This window comes from Gambusia affinis, linkage group LG06, assembly GCF_019740435.1.
Source record: "Gambusia affinis linkage group LG06, SWU_Gaff_1.0, whole genome shotgun sequence".
Lineage (NCBI taxonomy): Eukaryota > Metazoa > Chordata > Actinopteri > Cyprinodontiformes > Poeciliidae > Gambusia > Gambusia affinis.
Window position 1 is genome coordinate 27,845,921 of NC_057873.1, and position 26,242 is coordinate 27,872,162.

The 26,242-nt window shown below is 38.5% G+C and overlaps 1 protein-coding gene across 2 annotated transcripts in view; it reads left to right on the forward strand.

Moving 5' to 3' along the window:
- Window positions 1-6,554: 6,554 nt before the first annotated feature.
- nectin3a (nectin cell adhesion molecule 3a) overlaps window positions 6,555-26,242 on the forward strand; it is a 49,378-nt gene continuing 29,690 nt past the window's right edge. For both annotated transcript variants that reach the window (XM_044119016.1, XM_044119018.1), the window contains exon 1: window positions 6,555-6,786. In XM_044119016.1, coding sequence (XP_043974951.1) covers window positions 6,699-6,786 — 88 coding nt within the window. In that variant the 5' untranslated portion in view covers window positions 6,555-6,698. The remainder of the gene's footprint in view (window positions 6,787-26,242) is intronic.

Sequence of the window (26,242 nt, forward strand, 5' to 3'; positions counted from 1 at the left end):
GCTCTAAAAAGATTTTGGAAGTCTTGAACTCGTTTCTATTCGTTTGTGTGATTACGCAAGTAGGTTTATTTGCTCTCCAGCGTTCACATGATGAAATATCTGACCAATCCTGCAGAAATGCGTACATGTCACTGTATTTTTTTTCAAAACACGGCTCACCTGCGTGTCATTCCCGCCTCTCTGTTTCACTCAGCAATGTCGCTTTCACTGCAAATTACCCGTGTCCTGACCGTCTGCGTAGCCTTTAGGTCCTTTCTCCCTGTCGTCACTTCATCTGCAGCAGCCCGTCTTTCCACACGACGACACGCAGCAGGAATCATGCAGCCTTTCATATGGGCAGCGTGAGCAACTCAACCTGTTCTTGTTGGTCTTTGTTTTAATAGAAGCCGCTTGACCACCAGATGAGAATGTTTCCGTTGCAGAAACTGGCATTTTCTGCAAATGACGGCAGCTGGTCGGCCTAGAGAATCACTTGAATACAATATGCATGATGTTTCCTCCACGGGGAGAGATCAGAGTGGAGAAGATGTGTTTGAAACGGAAGTTTGATTTGATATGTTTTTGAATTATGCCATTTCCGGTTCCAGGAGAAGAGAAATGATAAATGGTAGTGGCAGTATCCTGCTGTGGGGATGATGAGTATATTCACACACGCTGTGAATCCAACCTGAAAAGATTCACGGCGGCTGTTATGCAAAATCAACCCTTTTTTTTGACATTCATATCATGTTGTAATATTATTCCGTCATCAAAAACATAACTGGACTGTTGCTTTGACTGATTCAAACATGTTGGAGAACTGATTTAATTCTAAAGGCTCAAAGACAAGGCTAACCGCTAATAGCAAAACAAATACACAGACCCATTCTATAGATTAGAATATTTTGAAAAGCTAATTTATTTTAGGGACTTTATTGCTAAGTAAAACTCATTATTTAGATTAATGATGATTGATGAATGACAGTCTTTATTTCTGTAGATTATGATTATTTTCCACTTATAGGTGGATTACATCAGATCAGGTTTCATTTGGTCTCTCTGATCATTTCTCTAACTTTAAACTCCTAAGTTTTAACGTTTAGTTTAAATTTAAACAAAACGTTTACACCTCGAAAAAATAAAAATAAAAATTCTACAGAATTAAACCACAGCCCTTTGTAATGTTTGGCAGAACCAGACAACCTAAATAAAGGCCAAGTCCTATGTGTACTTCTTTTTTATTTATTTATTTATTTTAGAAATCCTTATAAAGACGGTTGTGTTTGGAAAACCAGGATCAGGTGGTTCTTGTAACAAAAGCCATAAAAACCAGAAGTTTAGATCAAACGGCCCGCCCAAATCCAAACGAGGATCTGAGAAAAAAAAAAATCTCCTCAGACATTTTGAAAAACATGAATTAGGAATAATCCCTTTCTTTAGATATACAAAATTCCTACATTACATTCATCTAGCTATATGAACAAGGTTAAAGGACTATGAACGCTTTAGTTAGACACCGCTGTCCCTGTGGCTCCTTCTCTTTAACTTAGTATTTGCTCCACCAGATGGCGCTCTAAATTCATTCTTATGTTTTCACCTGTGCATTCTTCAACAGAGAAAGCTACAGCTTCAAATTCTGTAGCTTTTATATCTGTAGTTTATTTAATTTTATTTCTAACTAGACCTAAAGCATCTGAGTCCTTGGTGTTTATGGTGTTTACAGTCTGAGCTGCAGGTCGGCGAAAATCAAACGCTGATCTGAGGCCAGAGTTTGTTGCAAACACCTCCAGAGTGACACGTTTAGCTCGAATTGTACAACTTCCTGTCACAAAACACTTGTGTCACCTTCAGTCCATCCTGAAAAAAATAATAAATAAATAAATAATGAACTGATAACATTTTAAAAATGTTATTTTAAAATATCTGCCTTACTTATTATATGCAACAGGTTTTTTTTCCCGTCAACACTGTGTATGTGCCCTGTAACAGGTATGCCGTTTTAATTTACTTCACACACACACCCACTCTAAAGGTCAGTGTGTGCTGCGGTGGGTCATCTCAGTGCAAGCTCATTATGGGGAAGAGGCTCCTGAGCTGCAAAACAGGAGTGTGTAGCGTCAGCAGTTAGGTGACCTCTCTGTGCCGGAGACGGCCGTGCTTTGGCAGGGGACGGGACCGTGAGTGTGGCTCCATGAGGGGTGTGTGTGTGTGTGTATGTATGCGTGCGTGTGTGTGTGTATGTGGGGTGGGAGTGGGGCTTGGAGGTTTGAGGTGTGCGATGACTGGCTCACCAGTGTGAGTCGTGAGGAATGCTGTTGTTTAACAAAGGCTGTTTTCACAGGCCGTGAAAACCAAACGCCCCAGACGGCCCCGCGTTGTGTGTGGATGTGCAACCGCTGGTCACAGGGGAGTCGGTGCCTTGCCATGAAGGAGCGAGCTCTTCTTTTGTTTTTATTATTTGCAGCACAAAACCCTCCACTGAGGCAACCACAATTACAAAGGTTATGCATCATAAATGCTCCAAGTCTATTTCCTGCCACAGAGGAGGTTGAAGCATTTACAAATCATTACGCAGTTATGCGAGCGGCGCAAGAAAAGGGCTTTTTAGGTCATTAAGTGTTTGGTGACAGCAAAAAAAAAAAAAAAAAAAAAAAAAAAAAAAGGGGGGGGTATAAATGCTCAGCTCATGCCAGAGGCGCCACCAGAAAATAATTTTGGCAGCGGTGGTCACGCCATCCAGTAAAACGTTTCAGGCAGTATAATGTAAAATCAACTTATTTCAGCTTTATATCATGTTAGGACGTTGTTCACTCATCAAAAACATACCTGGAGTGTTGGATTGATTATTTCATGTTTGTTTGAGAAATCCTTTGGTCGCCTTGGCAACCACTCACCTGGTCTGGACCTAGCACCACCTTGGAGACAAAGCTCATTCTCAGAGCTGTAGCTTCCAAGCTTCCACCTCAGAGAGGAGCTCTCCCCTGCAAACCCTGACTCAGCTCCTTCAGACTAGCCAGCAGAAATTAATACTTCCTGGTGGAACTGCACATCTGCTGAGCCCATTACACAACTACTTCTCAGTGCAATACTGTAAAAGCTTTGATAAAGGGTTAATAGAGGAGCCATGTTGTGATGACTTCCTGAAGGCGGAGTTTCAGAAAGAGCAGGAGTTTTTTAAAGAGACAGACAGAGGCATTAGATTACAAAGTCCAATTTAAGTCACATTAAATTTAGAGAATTTTTTTAACAACTGAAGGTAACATGTTTACTCGATGTGCAATAAAATGGCAATTTGTTCCTGCAAAACACATAATACTGCCCCTTTATTTGTATGAATTAATTTATCAATTGTTTATTTTTGTTTCCCAGAAAGCGCTATAATTCAATTAAATTCAATTCAATTCAATACAATACAGTTCAGAAAACTTAATTTATCCCCAGAGGTGTAATTAAAGGAGGCCGGTAAAGCTCACATAAAAATAAATTCAAGATAAAATACATAAATAGAAAGAAAGTGCAATATTCATTAGCAAGATTCAAATGGCAACTAATATATCCTTGTCTATGTATGTGTAAGTGTAATGCATTATTAATATTATTATTATTGTTAATGTTTTACATTTATGTCTTGATTAAAGAAGATGACTATGTATGCCTTTCTATGATCTGAACATGGTTCTCTGGTGGGGTTGTCATTTTTGAAGAGGGGAGCCATGGCCCCCCTGTGTCCTCCTATTGGGAGCACCACTGGCTCAGCAGACACCAACTCTCCCTGCTGCACAATCCAAAGTGAAGTGGCTCAGGGGGAAAAGATTGATTATCAAAAGGGCAGCATTCTCACCTGGGGAGACTTGTAGCTCTTTGAGGATATAAATAAGTCACCGGAGGGAATAAAAGCAGGGCAACATATCATAGGTCACGCTTTTATTACACAAAAAAGAGGTTCCAGGGTCTCCTGATGGGGAGTCACGGTGTAAGACGAAGTTACAAAACCAAAAAGACAATGATTGGATGCCAGGGAGCCACACTGAGACGAGCATTTCTGCTTATCTTCACTGAATAAATATGATGTCCGCCTCCAACTGCTGAGGTTAGCAAGTTTAACACTTCAGGCCTCAGCGCACGATAATAACACTGCTGCACACAGCATGGGATTCCTGAATGAGGAAAAGCTGTAATTATCTCAGGGGAAAAGGAACAATGCGAGAATGCTTTATTACCGCTTTGTTTCGGGACGGCAGCGCAAACGAGACGAAGAAAACGATTTGACCGACGCGACTGCTTTGTCCTTCACGAAATCCTCTCCTGGGCTTTTCACAGGAACGCTTTCCTACTCACACTTCCTCATTTTTCCACAGTTCTATAATAAAATGCCGGTTGCCTATTCCATGCAAAACAACGGTATGCTGACCTCCAGTGGCTTCGTAGAAGTGTGAAACTTTTCGCATTCTTTCCTAGTAACAAGGAGAAACGTCGGCGTGTTTTATTGGGGTTTAATGTGACAGACCAACACAAAGGGGAGCGGAGCTGTTGAGTGGAAGGAGCGGGGTACCTGCTTTTGATATTTTGGAGTGTGGCATGTGTTTGTTGTATTTGCCCTCCTTTGGTCTGACCTCCTAAAGAGGCCTTCCTGTAACGAACCATCATTTGACTCAGCTGCGCTCGGACACTGAGCCTGAGAACTAAAATATGTCCACCAACTTGTTTTAGACGGTTCTGCACACCAAATTAGTGAGGCCACACTTTCTAGATTTGTATATGTAAAGCTTTTAAGAACATGCATCAGCCCCCCTCCCCCTGCTGCCTCCATGCTTCAAATTTATGCACTTTTTTGTGTTGATTTGCAGTAAAATACATCAAAGTTTAGGGGTTTAAGCTGACAAAGGGGTGTGTCTGCTTTTGGAAGGCACTGCATGTCTTAATGTTTCCACACTGACTCTGCAGAGGAATCAGTAGCATAGCATTGATACAACTCCCCTGGGATCTGCCAAAACCAGATGAAGATTCAGCGTCGTCTTGAGCAACTCAATGCACCACTTCCCTTTGCCCCCCTTTTTTCCCCAGTTGTTGCTGCCAGAGCAATAATCATCAGTAAAAAGTAAATGGTAGTTTGAACAATGAGAGGTTTTACAACAGTTTTTACTTAATTTTAACTTGTGGCTTGCGTTCTGAGAGTGCATCTGAAAAACTGGATTTTCTGCCTTTGGTTCTAGAAATCTTACCGCCTCGTATTTATGTCACTGGATATTGATTTATTGATGAAGATCATACATATAGCCAGTAAACTAGAACTTTTATGTACTTGGTTACCAAGCAGAAAACCTCTTTTTTTAGTATAAAGTCAGCGCACATCTTTGAGAGAGTTTTAATTCTTATTGTATCAGTGGGAGGACGTTTGATTTGTCTGGTATTTGGTATTTGATTTGAGATGGTACAGTTCTCAAAAGTTGTGAAATTTCTCATTTGTAATTTTAGATATAAATTAGTCATAAATTCACAAAAGGCCGACATGATCTAGCAACAGAACGCCTATTAGAGTAGACAAAGCTGTGTTTCGTCATGTTTCTCTTTGATAATCGATACAAATGTTATATTTTGCATATTATATTGACCAGTTGGTGAAAGTAAATGGATTTATATAGCACACCAGTTAAAATTCATTTAAAGGAGGCGTATTGTGTGTTTTTTTTCCCTGCCACATGATTTTGTTTTATAGGAAAATTAAGAAACTATGTTGCTTTCAGTTCTTATAAAAATGCTGTACGAATTAAAAACAACATAAAAAATGTTTGACTTTGCGTCATATTTGACACCTTGAAATTTATCTCTGTCTCTTTTAAGAGCCTCCTACTTTTTCTGACAGTCCTCCTTTAGAACGTCATTACAACAACATTGATTTCATTAGAACTGTTGTTGGAAGCATTGTTCAGCAGCAGACATGCAGTTCTGCCAGGTGTTTGCTATGATGCTGCCTAATCTGGTGGGCATGTGTGGAGGACGCACAGGTGATGGGTGGAGCTTTGAGTAAATAGGCGGGGTTAATGGCTGCCACTGGAGATGCAAGGTTTTCCCAAAAATGCAGGAATGGGTCAAAAGCAACACTCAAGGATGTGTTTTTGATGAGGGAATGATATGAAGGAAAAAAAAAGTTGATTTTGCATAGTACCCCGACCATCCTTAAACTTGCTGAGTACAATTACTTGTTGATGTGCTCTAAAATAAATACAGCTTGCTAGTATTTTTAAGTCAGTGTCATTACATCTAAAGAATAAAGAAGTTAGTTAAACAGAGTTTTGTCCAACTTCCACATCATCTTTTTTTATTAAAAATATGCCAATAAATCAAGATCAAGAATTTAATTTAAATAATGCTAAATTAAAAAAAAATCTTTTAATGTTTTTAATGTTGTAAATGATTTTAAAATCTATAATAATAATAATAATAATAATAATAATAATAATAATAATAATAATAATAATAATAATAATAATAATAATAATAATAATAATTCGTCGTATTTGTAGTTTTTTGTAGTTCGTATATATTTTGGATCTGTTTGTTGTCCTGTTAAAAGTGGTACAGCCCATGCGGCTCCGTTGCTATGGAGAGTAGTTCCACAGGAGCGCGAGCCGAACCATCCTGAAAGAGAGAGAAGGCAGGAGCGAGGAGAAAGGAGGACATACTGAAAGTGCCGAAACGCACAGACACACGGAGAAACCATGGAGACAAGACCCACGAACCGGAGGACAGTACCCAATAACGGAATGCGACTTTTAACGTCCTTTTTCATCCTGTGCGGAGCCGTCGGTGAGTTAACGGTTTCTCTGCTTGTTTTCGCTCGAGCTACTTTTCTTGGTAGCGGAGAGAAGTTGCGGTGGCGCTGCTCTCGGTCCATTCTTTACTTTGAATCGGCCCAGTTGAACTGAGCAGCACTGCACTGATTAACATTTCATACCGCGTTATACTCTTTCAGGCTCCTGGTAGTTGTATGTGTAAGTTAACTATAAAATAGGACCAGTCCTTGTCTCCTGACGGCCACTGTTTGAGAGCGACAGAAAGTCACCGCAGGCATCCGTTGACCGTTAGCTAAACCGTGATTCTTGATCCATTTGAATGCCACTCCGGTACCATATCTGTAAAACGGTGTTAAACTCGGAGCGGCTGCATACCAAAAACGAGCCACCTCAAACAATATCTAAATGAGTTCGAGTGACAACTTTTGAGCGCTAACTCTGATTTAACAGGGCTGATTATGCACACAGTTTGCAGCAACGGGTACTTGTAGCTAACATCATGCGGGTAATGTGAGGGAAATACCGGCTGGGATTTCTCCCACTCAGATGGCTTCGGAGCCCATTGAGCAGCAGCAGCAGCACCACCACAGTTTTTTGTATTTTGTTTTTTTCTTTTTGCGGTTGGACAAAAATAGAAACGACACGAAATAATCTGGGCGTCACTTATGGTAGGCAAAGAGGGTTTGCTCCTGATGTGAAAAGTTTGCCAAGATTTTGGTTGCAGATGGGATGAGGGGTGGGGGGTGGATAAAGAGACGTTATGTGATACAGAAAAGGAGGGGATGCAGCGCCGACTCTGTGTGGCAGGGTGGAGGGGTGGTGGTGGGGATTGGGGGGAGACTTATTTTAAGGCAGAGCCACTGCTGCAGCCGCAAAGTCTCTGGAAGTATTGACCTGAAGTTGGGCTGCCTGCCAGCCAGAGCACCTTCCCGTCCCGAGCTGTGCCGGGCAGAGCAGCTGGAGAACTTTGCTGTGTCCCACCCTTGAGCTGGGATTACAGGACACGGCGGAACAGGGGACAAATACAGGCGGCTGCTGAGTAAATACCACCTTACAGTGCACCGCCGGATTCATCAATGAATCCAAGGGCAGGAAAAAAAACAAAAAAGAATAGAGATAAATGCCAGCAAACCCGTGAAATAGGGAGTAGAGTTTTCCTGTATGCCATGCTTAATTGTTTACTCACTAACTGAATTAATGCAGAGTATGTAGCACTAAACATAACAGATACTTCAAATCACTTTTACAAACAGGCATAATTTGTTGGACAGAAACCCCCAAAAGTTCCTATTATTTACAGTCCCAGAATTTTTAGCGCAAATTTCCATATCAGCATAAATAAAGACAAATTGTACAGTTTATACATAATCTTAATACACATTTCTCTTTTGTATAAGTTGTACCACTGTACCTTTGATATAATTGCTGATCTTTGACATATACCTGTGTGTTTACATTTGCGGTGGATATATATTGTGATTCTGTTCTATTTAAGAGAACTTATTACTCATGGACATGGTAGATACATTTTAAATGTTACAATTTTACAACTTTTAAAAATACATTTTCATTCCTATGGTTAAAAATTATTTGTTGAGATGCCAGAGAAAGTCCTTGAGCGTCCAGCATTGTCTTTGGCTGTCTGAGCCATACAGCAGGGTGTTGCTCATCCCTCACCTGATGCTGTGCACTGCTAATCAGCTGGCTTAAAGTACTGTCCTATTAAGCCTCTTCTCGCTTTCCAGAATCAGAAATTTGTCTGTTTGAGAAATATTTGTGGTTCCCAAAAGTCCTGCAGAAGTCAGGGCTGGGAAAGAAACAGAACCACATTTAAACAGAGAAACTGAGAAGCAAACTAATGCCAGCTATAGTTTCTCCATAGAGCACAGGTATCAAACTCCAGTCCTCGAGGGTCGCTGTCCTGCATGTTTTAGATGTGCCACAGGTACAAAACACTGGAATGAAATGGCTTAATTCCTTCCTCCTTGTGTAGATCAGTTCTCCAGAGCCTTAATGACCTAATTATTCTATTCAGGTGGTGCAGCAGAGACACATCTAAAAGTTGCAGGACACCGGCCCTTGAGGACTGGAGTTTGACACCCCTGCCATAGAGAAACTATAGCTGCCTCTTTTTCAGAAAAGAAACACTGTTAAACACGCACTCACCAAACTAAAGCATTCAGCAAAGAGAAAAGGCATCAAGAGAACGCAAATGGTGAAAAAGAAACCATCAGCTCACTAAATAACTCCGCTTGGTGAATTGCCGCTTTCATTTTCTCATGTTATCTTGCCAGAAAATCTGCAAAATTTAGCTTGTAATTAGAGCTGGGTTGAAATCTTGAAGCCCCCCCGAGGAAATCTTCTGACATTAGTCAAAACTGTTCATATAATGACTACTTTTTTCTAACCAACTCCATTTCTGTAGCTCTCTCTCTTTCTCTCTCTCTCTCTCACACACACACACACACTCCAGACACTTTTTTTTTGCAGGCTCCTCTTCATACCGTTCTTTTTCTGTCTGTACCCACAAAACACGGCGTCGTAAATCAACGTGGAGAGTTGATAAACAACACACTGTTGCAATCTTAGCCGATTAGCATCCGAACACTTTGCTCCCTCTGTGCCTCGTGGATGCAGGCATAGTCACCTTCACAGTCAAGTTTGTTATAAACTGGGCCGAAAAGAGCCAGCTTTAGTGGAAAACCAAAACTGTAACATGTTTTGCTTGCTGGAAATGCGAGTTTGAAAGAGAATTTTGGTGACAGAGGCGCTGCTTGACTTTCTGGTTCAGAGGAGACGGAGCTGTGAGGAGGGGATTCGTCTGAGGCGTGGCTACAGACTGTGAGGTCTGTAATTGAAGAGCAACGTCGTGTGGTTTCTTCTTCAGGGGCCGCGTGATTCACAATATAAATAAATAATGGAGTAATGGAGCCACCGAAATTACAGAGTCCGAAATAGATTTGGAGAAAAAAAAAAGGAATTACTGACAGAGCAGATATGATCCCGGGAGAGGTTAATAGCACCATCACCACATGGGACAGGGCACCTGAGGTCAGGACCTTTTGTTTGAGACGACAGTCCTATAACTTAATACAGATAATCACCTTCTGGCTTGCCTGGCTATTGTAGTGTTAATGCAGAGACGCCATTTGAACCTTAAATCTACTTTGAGTGAAAGTCTGTTTTAAGCATTAGTATAGGGGGTTGAAAAATGATCTGCTTCTACGCACTGGTTGTTTGTTGTTAAAATTATTCACAGAAAGGGATTTTAAAGTGCATTGTAAAATCTATAAATTTTGCTTAACTTGACAGTGAAAGTTCACTTGTTGCCTTGGAAAGGCAACTAAAGTCAACTGAAACATTTAGTTTGAACTTAAGCATTTTGAGAAGACATTATCCTCAACCATAATGATAGTTGCTTTAAAATGAATGGGGCAGTATTATGTAAAATAAACTTTTTTTTTTTAGCTTTACATCATATTATAATGTTATTCCCTCATCAAAAACATAGCTGGAGTGTTGCCTTGATTCTTTCAAACATGTTTAAGAAATTCTCTAATCTCCAGTGGCAACCATTCAGCTGTGCATAATGCCTGGGTGGACCTAGCTCCGCCTATGAGGCGCATCTCCTCCTTGGAATGTTAACCTCACAGATCAGCCCTCCCAGGTGACTCCCCTACTCAGCTCCTTCAGACTAGCCAGCAGCAGTTAGCAAACATTGGGTGGAACTGCACATCTGCTGAGCTCATTATACGAGCTGCTTCTCAGTGCTATGCTAGTAGAAACGTTAAAGGGTTAATAGAGTTGTGATGATAACTGTTGTAATGACTTCAGATATAACAGGAATTTTTAAAGAGACAGAGGGCCATTTTCAAAGCTTTCAATTACAAAGTCAAATTTCTTTTAAGTTATATTTGATATATGTAGCAATTTAAAAAAAACTGAAGGTAATATAGCTACTTGATTGTGCTATAAATGGTTCTATGGGCCTTGAAAACACATAATGCTGGCCCTTTAAAACTCATAAGATGTAGGTCAACCCTTCCATCTCCTTCACGGTGCAACACAACAAACAAAAACTTACCGCTAAGCACCCTGGAAAATAGTCTACACTCCCGCCTTTTTCTTATTTCAGTTTTTTAAGTGCTAACTTAAAACCCCACACATTTAAGGTCAAAACCAATTGAATGTTTTAGTTTGAGCACACAGCTGTCTTGCCCATTTTGATCCTTTTAATTTGATCCTAAAACTCGGTTTGCGCCGCAGCTGATTGAATGATCTTAATCACTTTAAACGCAGGCAGGGTTTTATCTGCCTGGAGCAGATGAGTGCAGGGCTTTGTTGTGGAGACATTGAGTTTTTTTGTGTGGGGTTCAGGGAGCAGGCTGTGGTCACCAGCTTCTGTTGACTCCACCCTTTGCTTCCTTTTTCCACGACAGATGTGACTGACTGTCAGACGTTGGGAACTCCCTGGTGGTCCATTAATGAAATCGGAGCTATAAACTCCAGAGTTTAGTTCACTCTGTCAGTTCTTGATCAAGACTGTGTCCCTTAACATATTCTAAGCAGTGGTTTCCTTAGATATTCTGACCTTCTAATGTATACATTAGTGTAGCCTGGGCTCTGATGATGCTACGCATTCATATTTATTCTTGTGTGAACATTTAAGTATGGTTAGGGGTCAGTATTGGGATGCTAAATATGGTGGATATCCATCAGTCATGGAGTGAATGTAAATTGTTTGCATGAACATTTCAACGTGAGCACATGCCGCATTGACAGACTTATTATTATAAATCCAACATCAACTACAAAGTCCAAATTTTGTTTAGTTTATCTTTAAGAAAGTAAAATAAAAAAAATTAAAAATCATCATGCCTCACTAATCAGCGGAAACAGATTTTGCAAGCCTGGCTTAATATTAGGGTCAGGACTTTAACATCTTAGTTTTGATTAACACGCTAAAGATTTTATTGCGGTTAATCTAGTTTTTGTTTTGGACAAAACTTTTGTATTCACGTGTTTTGAGTACACAAGTGTCATACTTTAAATGTTTAGTGCAATAATCCCATTTTCAGTTTTTTTTTTGTTTTTTTTTTTTTACATACAAAAGTCCTAAGTTGGAACCTTTGCATTGTGTTTCTGGTAAGCCTGTAAATCTCATGCACAAGCGACATCAGCAGACAATAATGATGGATAACAAGCCACTGTCCTTGGCCCACTGGGGATTCATTTTTGCTTCAAAAAGCAATCTGATGAAACGCTGGAAAAGACTGCTGTTGTGTTGAAGTCCTTCTAAAAGGACCGAGCCTATCAACAAAGCTATTCAAGCCTAAAATAGCATCTCAGTTTTAAACATGTAGTAGCAGCATTGACGTCCCTATAGCTGGATTGTCTTTATGGGTATCAGACTTACGGGGACTGAAAACAAACTCATGACACATCTTTCAGATTTTCACTTGTAAAAATTGTTGAGCATCATATGGGTTCCTTTGACTTCACAATTATGTCCCTCTTTGCTTTTGTCTATCAAATAAATTCCCACAAACACAATGGTTGCAAAGTTGCAAATGTAAAAAAAAAAAAGTAAGGGGTTTGAATACTTTTACAAGGCATCTAAAGTATATTCAAAGAACCCAAGCAAATGTCAGGGGGAGTGGCTCCTTATTTTTATTTGATTTTGTCTACTTTTATCTACAAAAGAGGTCACACCCTGCCACAGGGCTCGTGCAGACACACCCAGTCGAACACATGAAGTCTAAAACTGTATCAGCAGTCACCCAAACAGTCATTCACACTTCTCCTTTTGTAAATAACTGGTGCCGTGTGTTTCCCTATGCCTACCGATGAAGTACAGATATTATGATCGCAGAAACTTCCTTTTACTGACTTTCGTTTGTATTATTTTTTTCACTTGACTACCAAGGGTTGTTGAGGAAATTCAGGTTGCCTAAGAGAAACAACATGAACATGCTTATTGACAAGTCAATATTGAATTATGTTTATCTGCAAAGCGATCTGGTCCTCAAAGAGTCTCCTACTGTATCTCCAGTCTATTGATTTGGTCAGATGCATTTTGTAGCTCCCAAAGTTGCATTTTAGTTTGCACATAAGAGCATTTTCACTGCATGGTGTTCTGCTTGAACAGGGCATTTCTGTGTTGGTGCACTTTACTGAAACAGTGTTTATAATATTCAGAAAATACTGCATGATGCCGGGCTAGCTTATTGCAGAATTTTAGATATCTTAGTCTAATAACTATTTTTCTTCAACAAGTTTGGAAACAAATGCGAAGCCAAAACTATGGCTCCTCTGGTGACACAGAGGAGCCAACATTTTTACCCAAACTTTTGATTTTCTATGCAAGCCTTTCATTTAGTCTATTCCTCTACTGAAAATCCTGCCACTACAAATGGGCATTTAAATGTGATTAAGGTAAAGGAATATATCTAAACGTAGTAATGTTTATGTTTGAATATGTTAAGATAAATAACAGTCTTATTCATGTACCAGAAATTAGTCTTTGTTTAGGAAGAAGTACTGCAAAGTATAAACAATCACTCTGTCATGGTGAAGTTACTCCATCAAGACAACATTTGTCTGCAAACAGTAATAATTCATCCATCCATCCATCCATTATCTGAACACCCTTCTTCCCTAATGGGGTCGGGAGGGTTGCTGGTTCCTCTCCAGCTGCATCCCGGGCGAGAGGCGGGGTTCACCCTGGACAGGTCGCCAGTCTGTTGCAGGGCTAATAATAATATATAATTATATAATTTTATAAATAGTATAAATAATAGGTTTTATTATAAAAATAAGATAACCTCTGTAAATAATGGAAGCCAAATGAGTCAAACCTCAAATATGGCCCTCCTTATCATATGGAAATTTCCCATAAAAGTGGCATTGTGGGAGACTGAAGAGAAGAAGGAAATGATGAAAGCTAAAGCTAAAAAAGCCCATTAACATTAGGCAGTCTCTTAATAGGAAAATACTAACATAGTGAAGGAAAAACTTGACACAAGAAGACAGAAAAAGCAACACTTTCTGGATATTAATTAGAATGTTTAATCCAATGCTTCATTTTGTATGCCCTTCATTCTTCAGCTGGCAATTTTGCAGCCTGCTGAAAACGAGAAGAACAATTTGTGAGTTCAACTTGGACTGAAAAAAAAGTATAGTTTGGCAGTTTTTATCAATAGAAAGAAAACAGGAACAGCTATAACAAAGGTTGACACAGTGGAAGAAAAAGCAGAGCAGACTAGAAATAATGGAGATACTGTGGTTCACAAAGATGGGCGAATCAATATGCTGATAGAACAATTTGTACAACAGAAAAAAAACATGACTTGGGACCTTTTGAATCTATAAAATAGATACACTGATCAGAATTTATTTGACTGATTCTGGGTTTTTTTTGTTAGTCTTTGAGCTGCCAACACCAATTTTAGCCATTTCTGATTTCTTTTAACTGCTAATAACAGAAACATATTGTAGCTACACTCAAAATGTTTTGTCAAGCCTTTCTTTTGCAGTTACTTTAGGGTAGCTAACATTATAAGAATAGTCTCCAAAGAATTTAATAGATCCTTAACCATGAGGTTTCCAACATTTCCAAATCCAGCACATTCCATAGCTGATAGAGATTGACAACTCAAAACGATACATCACAAAACTTTACTGTCCTTCCACTGCAGAAACCTTTGCTCTCTCTGAATTGCAGAAATGTCTTGCCATATTGTAAAAAATACTGCTACCTCTTAGGTTGTTTCTTACATCTCTGTGCATTTTCTGACTTTTTTTTTTTTCAATATATTTTATTGAATTTTCTCTTTTAGGACATTTACAAACAAACTTAACATTGTAAACATGTACTTATACACGCTTGCATTCACTCACGCATTCACCCTTCAAACCTGCATTTGTTATAATATATATAAAACACTTCAGATTATGACAGAAAAAAAATAAAAAAAGAAAAAATAACAAGACAATATGAAAATAAAAACTGTAGTCAAGATATCCATTTAAGACACCCATTAATGAGCTCTGCCTTCAGTCCCCATTTTCTGACTTAATTGTAAGCACCTCAATACTTAGCAATGGGCAAAATGGCTGAAAAGCGAATCACAATATAAGCGTTTCAAATCTATGGCAATTATGGATTAGTTTATTGTTTTAAATATCCTATATTTTAAATTTGTATATCTAAAGTACGTACTGTCAAACTTGTGACATAAGCTTTCCTCTTTTGTCCACAGCTTCCTCTTGATCGTGCTAGCTAAGCAAAGAGTGAGTGAGTCAGTTGATCCCACCTACCTTGCTTAGCTGGAACTTAGAGTTTGAGCTGTTAAAAGCTTTCATCTGCCTAAATTGCCCAGAATGCTGTGTGGTCAGGCCTGATGCAATAACCAATAATCAACTGCACACATCATAAATTAAAACAGTCTCAACTAGACTTTTTTTAAGGACAATTTTATTTAGAGACTTTCCACATAGATGACTGTTTGTTTCAGCCAGTATGAACTTTGATCCATGCCGCAAGTAAAGTAAAACAACTGGAATATGGCCTTCACCTAAACATATAAGGTTAAAAATGAATGACAATGCAAATGAAATACAATGTAATACAGCGACATATGCTTGTTTAGGCTGACAGTAATGCTCTCATATTTTTAAGGGAAGCTTTAACTCTATATGGCCAAGGTCTTTGTAGATTTGATCTTGTGTGAGATGGTTGCTACGTACTGGAAACTTCAATTTAAAAAAAAAAAAAAAAGCTTTCCTAATGGGTCTTAATGTCTTTGAGTTTGCCCTTAGAGATACATCTTCTGTTTGAATAAATGAGCTCAGGGCAACAGACAGATTAGGAAAATATATACCGATAGTTTAAATATAGAATCACGCCAGTCATTGCTTTTAACCTCAACTTTGGTTCTGATTCCATGCATTAATATGTAATTAACTAGGCATTTTAAATGGAAAGGAACATGATAGAATGCTATGAAAACACATTGAAATGCTAATATTAGTAGCAATATTTTCGCACTGTGATTTATGCTATGTCCTGTCAAACAAAAAAAGATCTTAGACAGACAGAAACTTGTTTTAGTCACTGAGTCATAGGAAACTTGGCTATATAAATGGCTTCCAGATATTTCCTTGCTTAATTACCTGCTGTGAATGAACAGAGGGAGACATTTTTTAACTCCTTTTTTCCTGCTGTTTTCAGGAATCAGGGTTTTTCCCTAAAAGAAAAGATCACGCTTTGTGACTTACATGAGGGTCACTGGGACACGCTGTGGTTTATAGTCCGTATTAAAGAGTTATACTTGCAGGATGTGCATAGTCAGCAGTCAAACCCCCAGGAGAGGAGCACAAAGGTTATGGGAAACAGGTGTGGCTGAGTTTCACCTCTCAATCTTATTTGTTTCAGTCCTTTGAGCTGTGGGATGGGCACACAGTGAGTTGTGTGCACTGACCCACCCCCTACCACCCAAGTGGGAGATTATTAACACCCACCAGTCAAAAACCAGGCTCTGCTATCTGCTGGGCTATCTCTCTTGGAAGTACACGAAGATTGTTGACATACATCTTACTGTAGTGGGTAAAACAATAGCTACCCCTGCCTACTTTTCTCACCTGCTCTGTCTAGCTTGGATTTAACAATCATCTTCAGTAACAACACAGTTTCATTTAATTAAAATGAGAACAGCCTTCACCACAAAACATTTTACTGAAGGAAGACACAAAGTTTGCTAGTTTCAGTATTAGTACATTGGATAAAAAGAAAACCAAAAGATGCGCAGATATGTAAGAAGTTTATAAAGAGAGTATTTTAAAATAGAGCAATGTTCTTATGGAGAAACAGCAGTACATTCCTATTTTACTTTAATGTAATTGGTGTCAGAAGGTCAGAACTTCGCAACATTGTAAAAACTCAGAATCTTACTGAGTATTTTTGGTTTAGTTTCTAATTAAAGTATCTTGGTACAATTTAAATAAGATAAAACAATTTGATGGGCAACTTTTGAACAAGATATAGGAGGTTGTTTTAAGGCAATAATTCCTTAATATTAATGAAAAAGTACTAGTTCTGGCAGATAATTTCACTTGAAACAAGACATTTCCCCATGTTATAAGTGAAATAATCTTCCAGTAGAAGTAGTACTTTTTCACCAATATTGAGGACTTATTGACTTAAAACAACCTGGATTGTTGCTCAAAAATTACTTATAAATTAGTGTTATCCTATTTCAAGCATACTGTGATATTTGCACTTCAAACTACACCAAAACCAAAAATACGTGGTAAGAATTTGTGTTTTTACAATGTTGGAAAGTTCTGACCTTCTGACTCCGATTACATTGAAGTAAAATAGAGCAATAATTTTCTGGAGAAACAGCAGTATATTCCTATTTTAAAATACAGTCGCTTTATAAACTTCTTGCATCTCTGCCTGTCTTTTGGTTTATTTTTATCCAACATGCTGATACTGAAACCAGCCAACTTTGTGTGTTCCTTCAGTAAGAATTTAAAGTCTCAGGATTGTTGTGGTAATGCAACTGAGTAGGGCTTGTTATTCTTCAGATGTTTAGTTTCTCATCACCACCTTTCTAGAAAAAAATGTTCATAGTTTATCGTCATGTTGGATCAAATCTATTATGTCCATAACAAACAAGAACTTTTGTTTGAACAATTGTTTGACACACAACTGAACCTAGCAGCAAAAAACACAAAGTGTGCTGACTTTTGCTAATGTGAGTTGTTTTACAGATCTAAGCCCAGATGCATATGTTGCATTAAAAATTGCTGCTCGACCTTTCACACAACTGGGTGCTAGAACAATTTCTTTACCAAATATCTGTACTTTGAGTTCATTTTGCAAGTTTCCCAGTAATCTTGTTTTCAGACTGAGTGAACCTGAATACATTTCCCCCTCCTGATCAAAGTGTTTTACAGGGAGAACAAATAAACTGCAGTTTTCATTTCTGTTAAATATTTATAAAGGAAAACGGAAAACATTTATTTCTCTGCTGTCCTCTTTTTCAACTTGCCTGGCTGCTATAACATAGAGTCCTGCTTACTTCTGGCAAAATTTGGAGTTCTATTTTTTGCCTCTACTTGGATTGCAGCAAAACAACTGTCTAGTTCCTTTCCTGGCTCTAATAGAGTGTTGGGATATCAGACACTGCACTGATTGCAGTACATGTCACACAACAGGGTAGTTTACTGAAAGGCAATTCCACCTTCCTCCTTGTCCCAGACCTGGTAGACGATTAACAATTATATTGTATTTATGCATTTCAATGTATTCTTTTTTAAATTAAAATGATTCACAGGGTTTCCCAAAGAAATCTAGCTGAGCCTTTCGGTAGGGCACTAGGGTTTATAATACACTGAGGGAAACCCTGATTCAAGTTGAGTTTCAAGGCAGAAATCAAACTACAAACTTGACTACTGTTCAAGTTTTATATTAGCATTAAACATCTGTGGTCAGATATAGGAGGGGAGATGGCAAAAAAAAGCGGGATATCCACTCTGAAGTCTAGACATAATAAATGGAAAATTAGCAAAAAGAATGTCAGACTGCAGTGAATTAACATTAAAGAATAGCTCAAGAAATTTTGTTCCTGTGAAATCACAATGGCTGTGTTTCAGTTTTAACACATCTGGACGACCTGGGTACTGTACTCTGTTCACAGTAGGTGGAAGACGTGAATTGAGGTTAGTTCTTTGAAGTCTGACTTAAGAAGACTGAGAATTCTGCATGCGTCTGGAAAGGTGGGTGGCTGAGAAAACGAACCTCCTTTGACCATGATAATGTTGGCGATGCCACACTGACCAACCTGCATCCTGTTTCTATTGACTGCTGAAAACAGCTAGGTTTCTCATAGTTTGCTTCATTTCCGTCCTCTGTTGAGAAGTGGTTACTGCTAATGTGCTGATGATTCAACACTCAAAAGAAAAAACCCTGATGCTGTTTGTATAAAAAATAGATGGTGTCTTGGCTGATTCAGGTTTAATTGAATTTCTATCTCATATATAGTTTTTGTTGTTATGCCAAAGTGGCTACTTTCCTGTTTCAAGCTCTGTCTTATTTATAAATGCTTCTTATAAATCGGATTCCAGTTAAGTCTTCTATGAAGTTGTTTGCTCTGTGGTTATTATCATAAAAAAGCTTTGCATTAAGCAACATCACGATTATAAATCTTTCGCACCACAGTATCAAATACTAGTTTATTGACACTATATTAACCCCTTGGCAAGACTGTCCAAAAATTTGAACAATCTTGCAAATCTTGCTAATCATTTTAAAAGAAAACACTTCAATTTTCCCTTTGGGTCCCTGCATAATGTGGGAAGCTGTGTATTCACTATTTTACAGCAAGTTAATAAAATTACAGTAGTCTATTTAGTTCCGGAGGAGGACAGTGTGCTCTGTGTTTAGTCCACTGTTCATTGTATCACTGAATAATGACTGCACTTGGCCTTACATATCTTTTTAGTGAGAATATTTAGGAGGACAGAGCATGGATAGGATGAAAAATTTGATTTTGGTTGTTTTTTATGGCTTGGCTTTCTTTTGAGAGTTAAGAAACCTGTGTTTTCTTCTTGCTGCTTATATGCAGTAAAGACAGGAAGTTGCGTGATCGACTCGAGATTAATAGCTTAGATAAAATGAAAAGACAACATTTACATAATCTTTTAATGTACGCAATGCTATTTTAAAAAACTATACTCATAATAGTAAGTATTCTGTGTTTGACCTCATGGATGAATTTAACAAATGCATAGCCACATGTGAGCTAATTACATTACAAGCTGTTTTAAAGTTGTAACTTTAAGGTGAACCTTTAAAACAGTTCTAGTATCTTGATGCTAGCTGAAACTAAACTCAAACACCATAATTTCACCCATCCATGCCTACATTTTGTTAATGCATCCATCCATCTTCTTACAGTCTATGGGTTTTGCAGAATTTCAGCCACTATTAAATGTTATATTTACTGTTTGAAATGTTAGAAAACAATTCAGAACTGAGTCTGGAAGTTATGGATTTCCAAAATTAGATATTTATAGGTCTATTCCTATATTGTAGTCTGTTCCTGATTAGCTTTAGGGATTCACCAATCTACTTTTTTCACTTCACTTTTCAGGTTTAACATTATCCCAAACTGATCTGATACAGAAAAACAGAGCTTGAGTCAAGATATTTCTTAAGTCAGTAAATTCACTGACATAAATGTACTGAATTACTAATGTGTTTTATAACTCTGCACCAGTACAACAGACTTAAGATACACCAACAGCTTGGTCTAACATGTAAAAACAACACATTGCCTTACCTCAGGTAGCTCTAGCACAATTCAAAATATGAATACTACACTTTGACTGTCTTCTAAATTTTCCTTTGTTGCTTATACTTATTCCACAATACATTTAGACATTTAATAAATTGTTCAGCGCTAATATAATCCTATCAAAGACATTTTTAGTATATGTTTAACAAAAGATATTCTTTATGGTCAAACTAATGGTTATGTCCCCAGACAAGAAGAAAATATTTTTTATGCTCAAGCTTTGCAATGTTTTCAGTTCCTGTTTGTCTAATGTGGTTTTGTGATAGCAACCTAGACAAAGTTTGTTTCGTATGCTGTGTTTGTGTAATCTGGTTTTATGGGGAAGTGTTTGTAAACGTTGCCTCATCCACCTCTATGCTATATATGGCTGTAATGTTTGGTTACATGGCCCAGATATATATTTTTTAGTGCTGCCCTGTAAGTCTATTAATAAGAGGCTATAAAATACTGTCAAAGAAAAACACCTGCATTCAGTTTTTGAGGTGAAAACTGACAAATAAGAAGTACAGTTACTCTATTTACATTCACTCGACACTGTTTCAAGGTACATTGTTTAATTATGATGGACCATTCATAATTTCTACTCTAGATTTGCTACAATTTAGATTAAAAAATCATGGTTCTTAGTGCTCTGATTTAAGTTAAAAAGGTCACACATTTGTGTAGCTTCGTGGCAAAAGGTCTTTTAAGATCAGCAGAATTTAGCAAAAATGCCTAAACAGCTGTCATATCTATGTGATTTCATATAAAGCGCAATTATATTTTAGAAACAAGGCAAAGACTTTTCACAGCACATAGAAATTCTGTGATTTTTGTTGCCATCTCTGACGTTTCAAATTGTTCCTTTGTTTCATGCATACATGGAAAAATAACATTGCCGCCCACCTCCAGAGCCGCAGTGCAGTGTGGACATACTAAAAACCCCAGGCCCCCACACACAACAAACAATAACAAATCCCACTCTCTAAGACAGGATGCTAAAGGCCTGGTTGTGTTCCTTTGGTACACAGTGGCAGACATTGTCCTTCCTACGTCCTACAGCAGAGTTATAGTTTGACTCTAAGAGGTTTCTGTCTATACCAACATTATTGATCTTTTTTTGCTTCTTTTTTTCTTTTAAGCTCTGATCTTTTAATCAAATGTGACTTAGATGAGAAGGGCACCTAAGTCCAAATCGCGACGGGGGGGAGCAAAGAGAGAAAGGTTTTTGAAGAGGACAGTGACATGTGAAAGAGGCCCGCCTGCCCCTTATTTAAAGGCCTGTCAGCCTGTGTTTGTCTTCGCCATCAATTAGCTCTCTAAAGAACCTCACACCCTCGCAAAATACAATGCAAGGAAGGAAGGGGGTAGATGAGAGCTGGTGTGGAGACTAATGTTTTCTTCACCCTGCACAAATATTTCTTACAATAAAGGCATGCTATAAAACATCCAATTCACCACTTGGCCTATCCTGTTTCTGACTGATTGTTGGATTTAACGGCCTTACAAAAGTGGAGGTCTGTGAGGCTTGTGTTAGTCGTTGTGTCATGTTGGCCAACCTCAGGCTGATGCATTCAAAGAAGCCAGTCATAGTGGTGGAAAAAGAAAGTATAATTCCCATGCCTTCTAAAGTTTTAACATTTAAATGATCTGGCCTTTACTAAATTGTGAAGTTATTCAGATCTACTGATAAAGCAAAAATGAATGTGTGTGTGAAAATAATATTTTTAAAAATGTACAATTTGTAAAAGCTTTTTCTTTGCTTTCTTTTTTACAATGACTGTATGCTGAACTATTGACTTTGGTCTAACATACAGAACTTGGTGCCTTTGCTGACTTGGGAGCAATAAGTCAGTTACATTTGCACAAAAGTTAGCCCTTCACAATAAGTAGGCATTATTGTGAAACTGCAGAATCTGCCTTTACAAAACTGATTTCAGTTTTTGTTTCATTGTTTGTTGATTCCATAGTTTATAGTTGATTAAGGTTTATCAGCAGAGATGTACTTAAGCACTGTTACCTTCAAGCATTAATTGTAAAGTAATCCATACTACACAGTTGACATGCTGGAAGTTCACTGGTTAAGCTGAGTCAGCGCATCATTAAAGCATCTACTCATACTTTAGAGGCACTGAGGAGATGATGCAGTGAAAGCTCGATGTATTTTCAACGTTAAGACTTAAGAAATGTTATCCTATACAACACAGAACTTTCAGTTTGAATAGAAATGCCCAATGTTTTATAAATATTTGATTCTTTTTTTTTTTGGTTGTTTAAAAATATGCAAAATATTCATACCAAATGTCAGCTTTCTCTTTTCAGTTTTTTATCGCAAATTTAGGATTTGTTTGCCAACAGCATTGATGTAAAGGAGGCTAACCAATGCCACAGACATTTTTATGTTAAGGACTATGAAGGAACAATTTTATTGATCGACTATTGTAACCCTCCCTGAGTAATGTTTTTAAGAAGCACACAACATGTATGTTTTACTTAATCCAAAGCCAAGAAAACATACAAATGTGTTGGAAGAAGGAGAGTTAAGCAACTCTCTCTTTTCTTTTTTTTTTTTTTTTTTACAAAGCTTGTCTCAGGTAGGAATGTTTTTCCTCTCTTCTTTCTTGCTGTCCTGTGTAAAGACAGTGAAACAAGGACTATAGATGCATCAATCACAATTTCCTGGCTGAAAGTGATTTCTGGCTTTCTTTGAAGTTTCACCTGCCAATTCAGTATGCATTTTCTTAGGATTAAAAGAATGAAAGAATTACAAGATTGATCCCATTTATCCATCAGAGCTTATATTTGTCTTTTCTGTCTATCTACATATATTAATCTCAAAAAGTTAACAAAAGTATATGCAAAGTTTATGCAGCGTCAGACTGAAAATGATGGCACTTTACTTCTGATTCATTTAATGAATAGGGGAATCACATATTTCATTTTTTCACCAATAGACCACTTATCAAACTAATCTAGGAACGTTTTTATCTCTCTTTGGTGCTTCTCCGCTTTAGGCTAACAGATGTAGTCCTCTGCTGGTTCAAGATGTTCAAGCTGAGTAACAATAGATCTCTACAGGAGACTGGGTGGAACAAAGAGACACAATGTCACGATTTAGACTTAATTGAGACGCTGTATGCATGGAGATGAGCACAACAAACTTTTGCAAACAATAAAAAAATATGTGCGTTCACGCAACAGGTTAAGGCGCCACAGCGAATGATGTAGGTATGTCGGAGAAATCGGTGGCGCTGTTACACTGTCAGAGAACGACACAAACAACAAATAGCGCCATGTTTGGTATTCGTCAGAGTGAGACACATGCAGCACAGAGACATGGAGCTACAACATCAACAAAAAAGAGAATAAGTACAGAAAATATTTCTGTTTCTTACAGTTTTTAATCCCTACGCTTTGTTGAAATGTTTTCCTTTCCTCATCCATGTCTCCTTTGTGTCCTTCCTTCTTTCTTGCCTTTGTCTTGTCCTTTATCCCTTTGGCCTTTACTTCTTCCCGCTTGTCTTTCTGTTTTTCACTTTACCCTTCACTATGTCCTTTCTTTTACCATTTTTGTTCTTTTTGTGTCTTTTCTTCCTTCTGTTCTTCCATTCTTGTCATACATCCCTTTTTTTCTTTCCTCTCCTCTTTATGGATATTCAACATGAAAACGGTGTCTGAAATAAATCCACTCTGGAACCCAGTTTCAAAAACTGAGTTCAATTCTGGTTTCCCAAAAAGTCAAATCTGTGTGGGTAAACAACAAAAGACTTTTGTGGATACTCCTGAAATTGTCTCCGTGGGGACAGGGCCTGAATTCTTCTGCTAAGCATCAGTGTGTGAAACGGAAATTTGAAATCTGCCATTAAAGCAAATGGGTTGCAGAGGCACAGATTTTAGTTTGTAAAAAATACTGAGAAATGGCTTCACTGCCTGGAAAGACACCATTAATAGTCTTCATGTGCACCCCAGTCTGGAGCTTCTTCCCCAGACTTGGGTGCATTGAAAAACAATTTGTTTCAGACCTAACTTTTGGAAAAGCTACTTCATCATTCAAAGCCTTCAGACTATGACTTACAGTAACGTCTCAAAAACTCCTTCCAGATAAACCAATTTAAATCATCTCGTAAACAACTTGTGTCATTTAACATCACAATAAGTTGCAGAAACAGAAGATTGTGATCTCAGTTCTCCTCAAATTGGCGAGGCCCTCCAACATATTGTATTTATTTCTGTACATATGTAGAAATGATCGGCCAGGCCAGGCACATTTTTTGGCTCTTGCGTAGCTCTGCGTGTTGCGGCGTTATCTTCCTGTCAATTTATTTCCGTACTTTGTCCATACTTGACCTAGTCCTCGCTTTTTTTTTGTCCTTATCCATTCTTCACTCAACTTGGTTTCCTTTTGCTTTTGGTTCTAAAACCACACTCTCTCTTTTGCACCGATCTCATGTCTGCATTCTTCTCCTGTGAGGTCTTTAGATTCGTCCCTCGTGAGTGCTGTTTGACATGATAATCTATGCATGGAGTTTGTCTATATGAACATGACATATTGTGTGTTTTGTTAACTGCTTGTGAGTGAATCCCTGTGAATCCCCACTCTCGTCCCCTGGCGTCTCTCGCGGTCCTGACATGCTCCACGGGTCTTTGCATCGGCCAGAAGACGGCCCCTCTCCTGGGGAGGTCAGAGCCGGAGTCGGGTCAGGACTCTGTAGGTGGAGATTTCTTTTGGCTCATCAAGAGGGCCAAAGGGGGGAATGTTTGAGCCGGTTGCCAGGCAAAAAGGAAGGTTTTGATTTTACTCCTCGTGTCTGTCGAGCAGCTTGTCGCAATTAGTGATGTCAGAAGGGAAAGAAACAAATATGAAGCATTTTCTTCAAAGAGCAAGCATTTCCTGCCCATGAGTTCATTCTTTCCTCGGGTTTCTCGCCGAAGAGAGGGTAAAAGTCCAGCCAATTTCTTTATAGTCATGATAGATTTTTTTATGTTGGGGCTCTTCTTTTTCATCATAACCCAACATCAAACGTGTCAACTGTCAAAATCCTTTTTTTTTTCTTGTTTATTCTTTATAAAGATTTGAACTTTTGTGTTTACACAATAAGATGGATCACTAGTAATAAATCCTGTGACACTTGTGAACTGTACCTCAGAGGTATGCCTATTCCTCTGATGAAACTAAATGACAGCTTTGTTTAGTACGCTGCTTAGATTTCATTTGCCTGCAGTATTTTAGATAATATGTCACAGTGCTCTAGTTTATGAGACCCGACTGTGTTCTTGCGGCAGAGCAATGCCAAGTTCCCCCCCCTCCAACTCTCCTCCTGGCTGAAGGTATCCCATGCAGCAGCCATCTGTCTACCGCCTCAACTAATGGTAAAGGGTGGAGTCCCTTTTCCTTGGTCTCGTTACTTCCCAATGCTTTACTGTAAAACAAACAGCACATAGCACGCATGGAGTCTAGTTTCTCCTCGCCCTTCGACAGGCCTCGAAAGCCGACACACCGAAACCAACGGCGCTCGTCGTACGGCGAGTCAGTTGGAGCGGCGTGTCAGGTAGCTTCACTATGTAGGACACGCTACGGAGAAGCCTGGTCTCAGGACACGTGTCCACAGGCATCAGTGCGATGTCGCGCATGCCAAACATGACGCTTTACTACTCGAGCAAACATTTTTATCCATCTGTCCTGTTATAGACGCATTGTAAATCTTTGTGGTTGTACAGCTGTTGGCATTGTTTCAAAGCTTTGCCCCTTTTTTTTCAACTAAAATAACAAAGTTGAACAAATAGTGTGACAGCAAACAGTTGTTGTGTCATCTCAGATGGCCATGAGGTAGAAAATGCTCTGACCTCGACGGCCTCTGACTCCCCCCACTGCATTGCACCCTGGTGACTATGACAGAAGCAATGCAAACAGAGGGCAACACATGCACTGGAAAACAGATTATAAGCACCAACAGGTCTTTTTTTTTTTAGACCAGGTCATGAATCAAATGCAGGGAATAGAGGTTTATTCATGTCTAAACTATTGTGGTGAAATGTTCTAATCCAAAGTGACTTTTCCAAATGTCTGTTCAAGTGGATGACAAATAAGGCAAGACTGGTTTATTTTTCTGAGGGAAATGTGTTAAC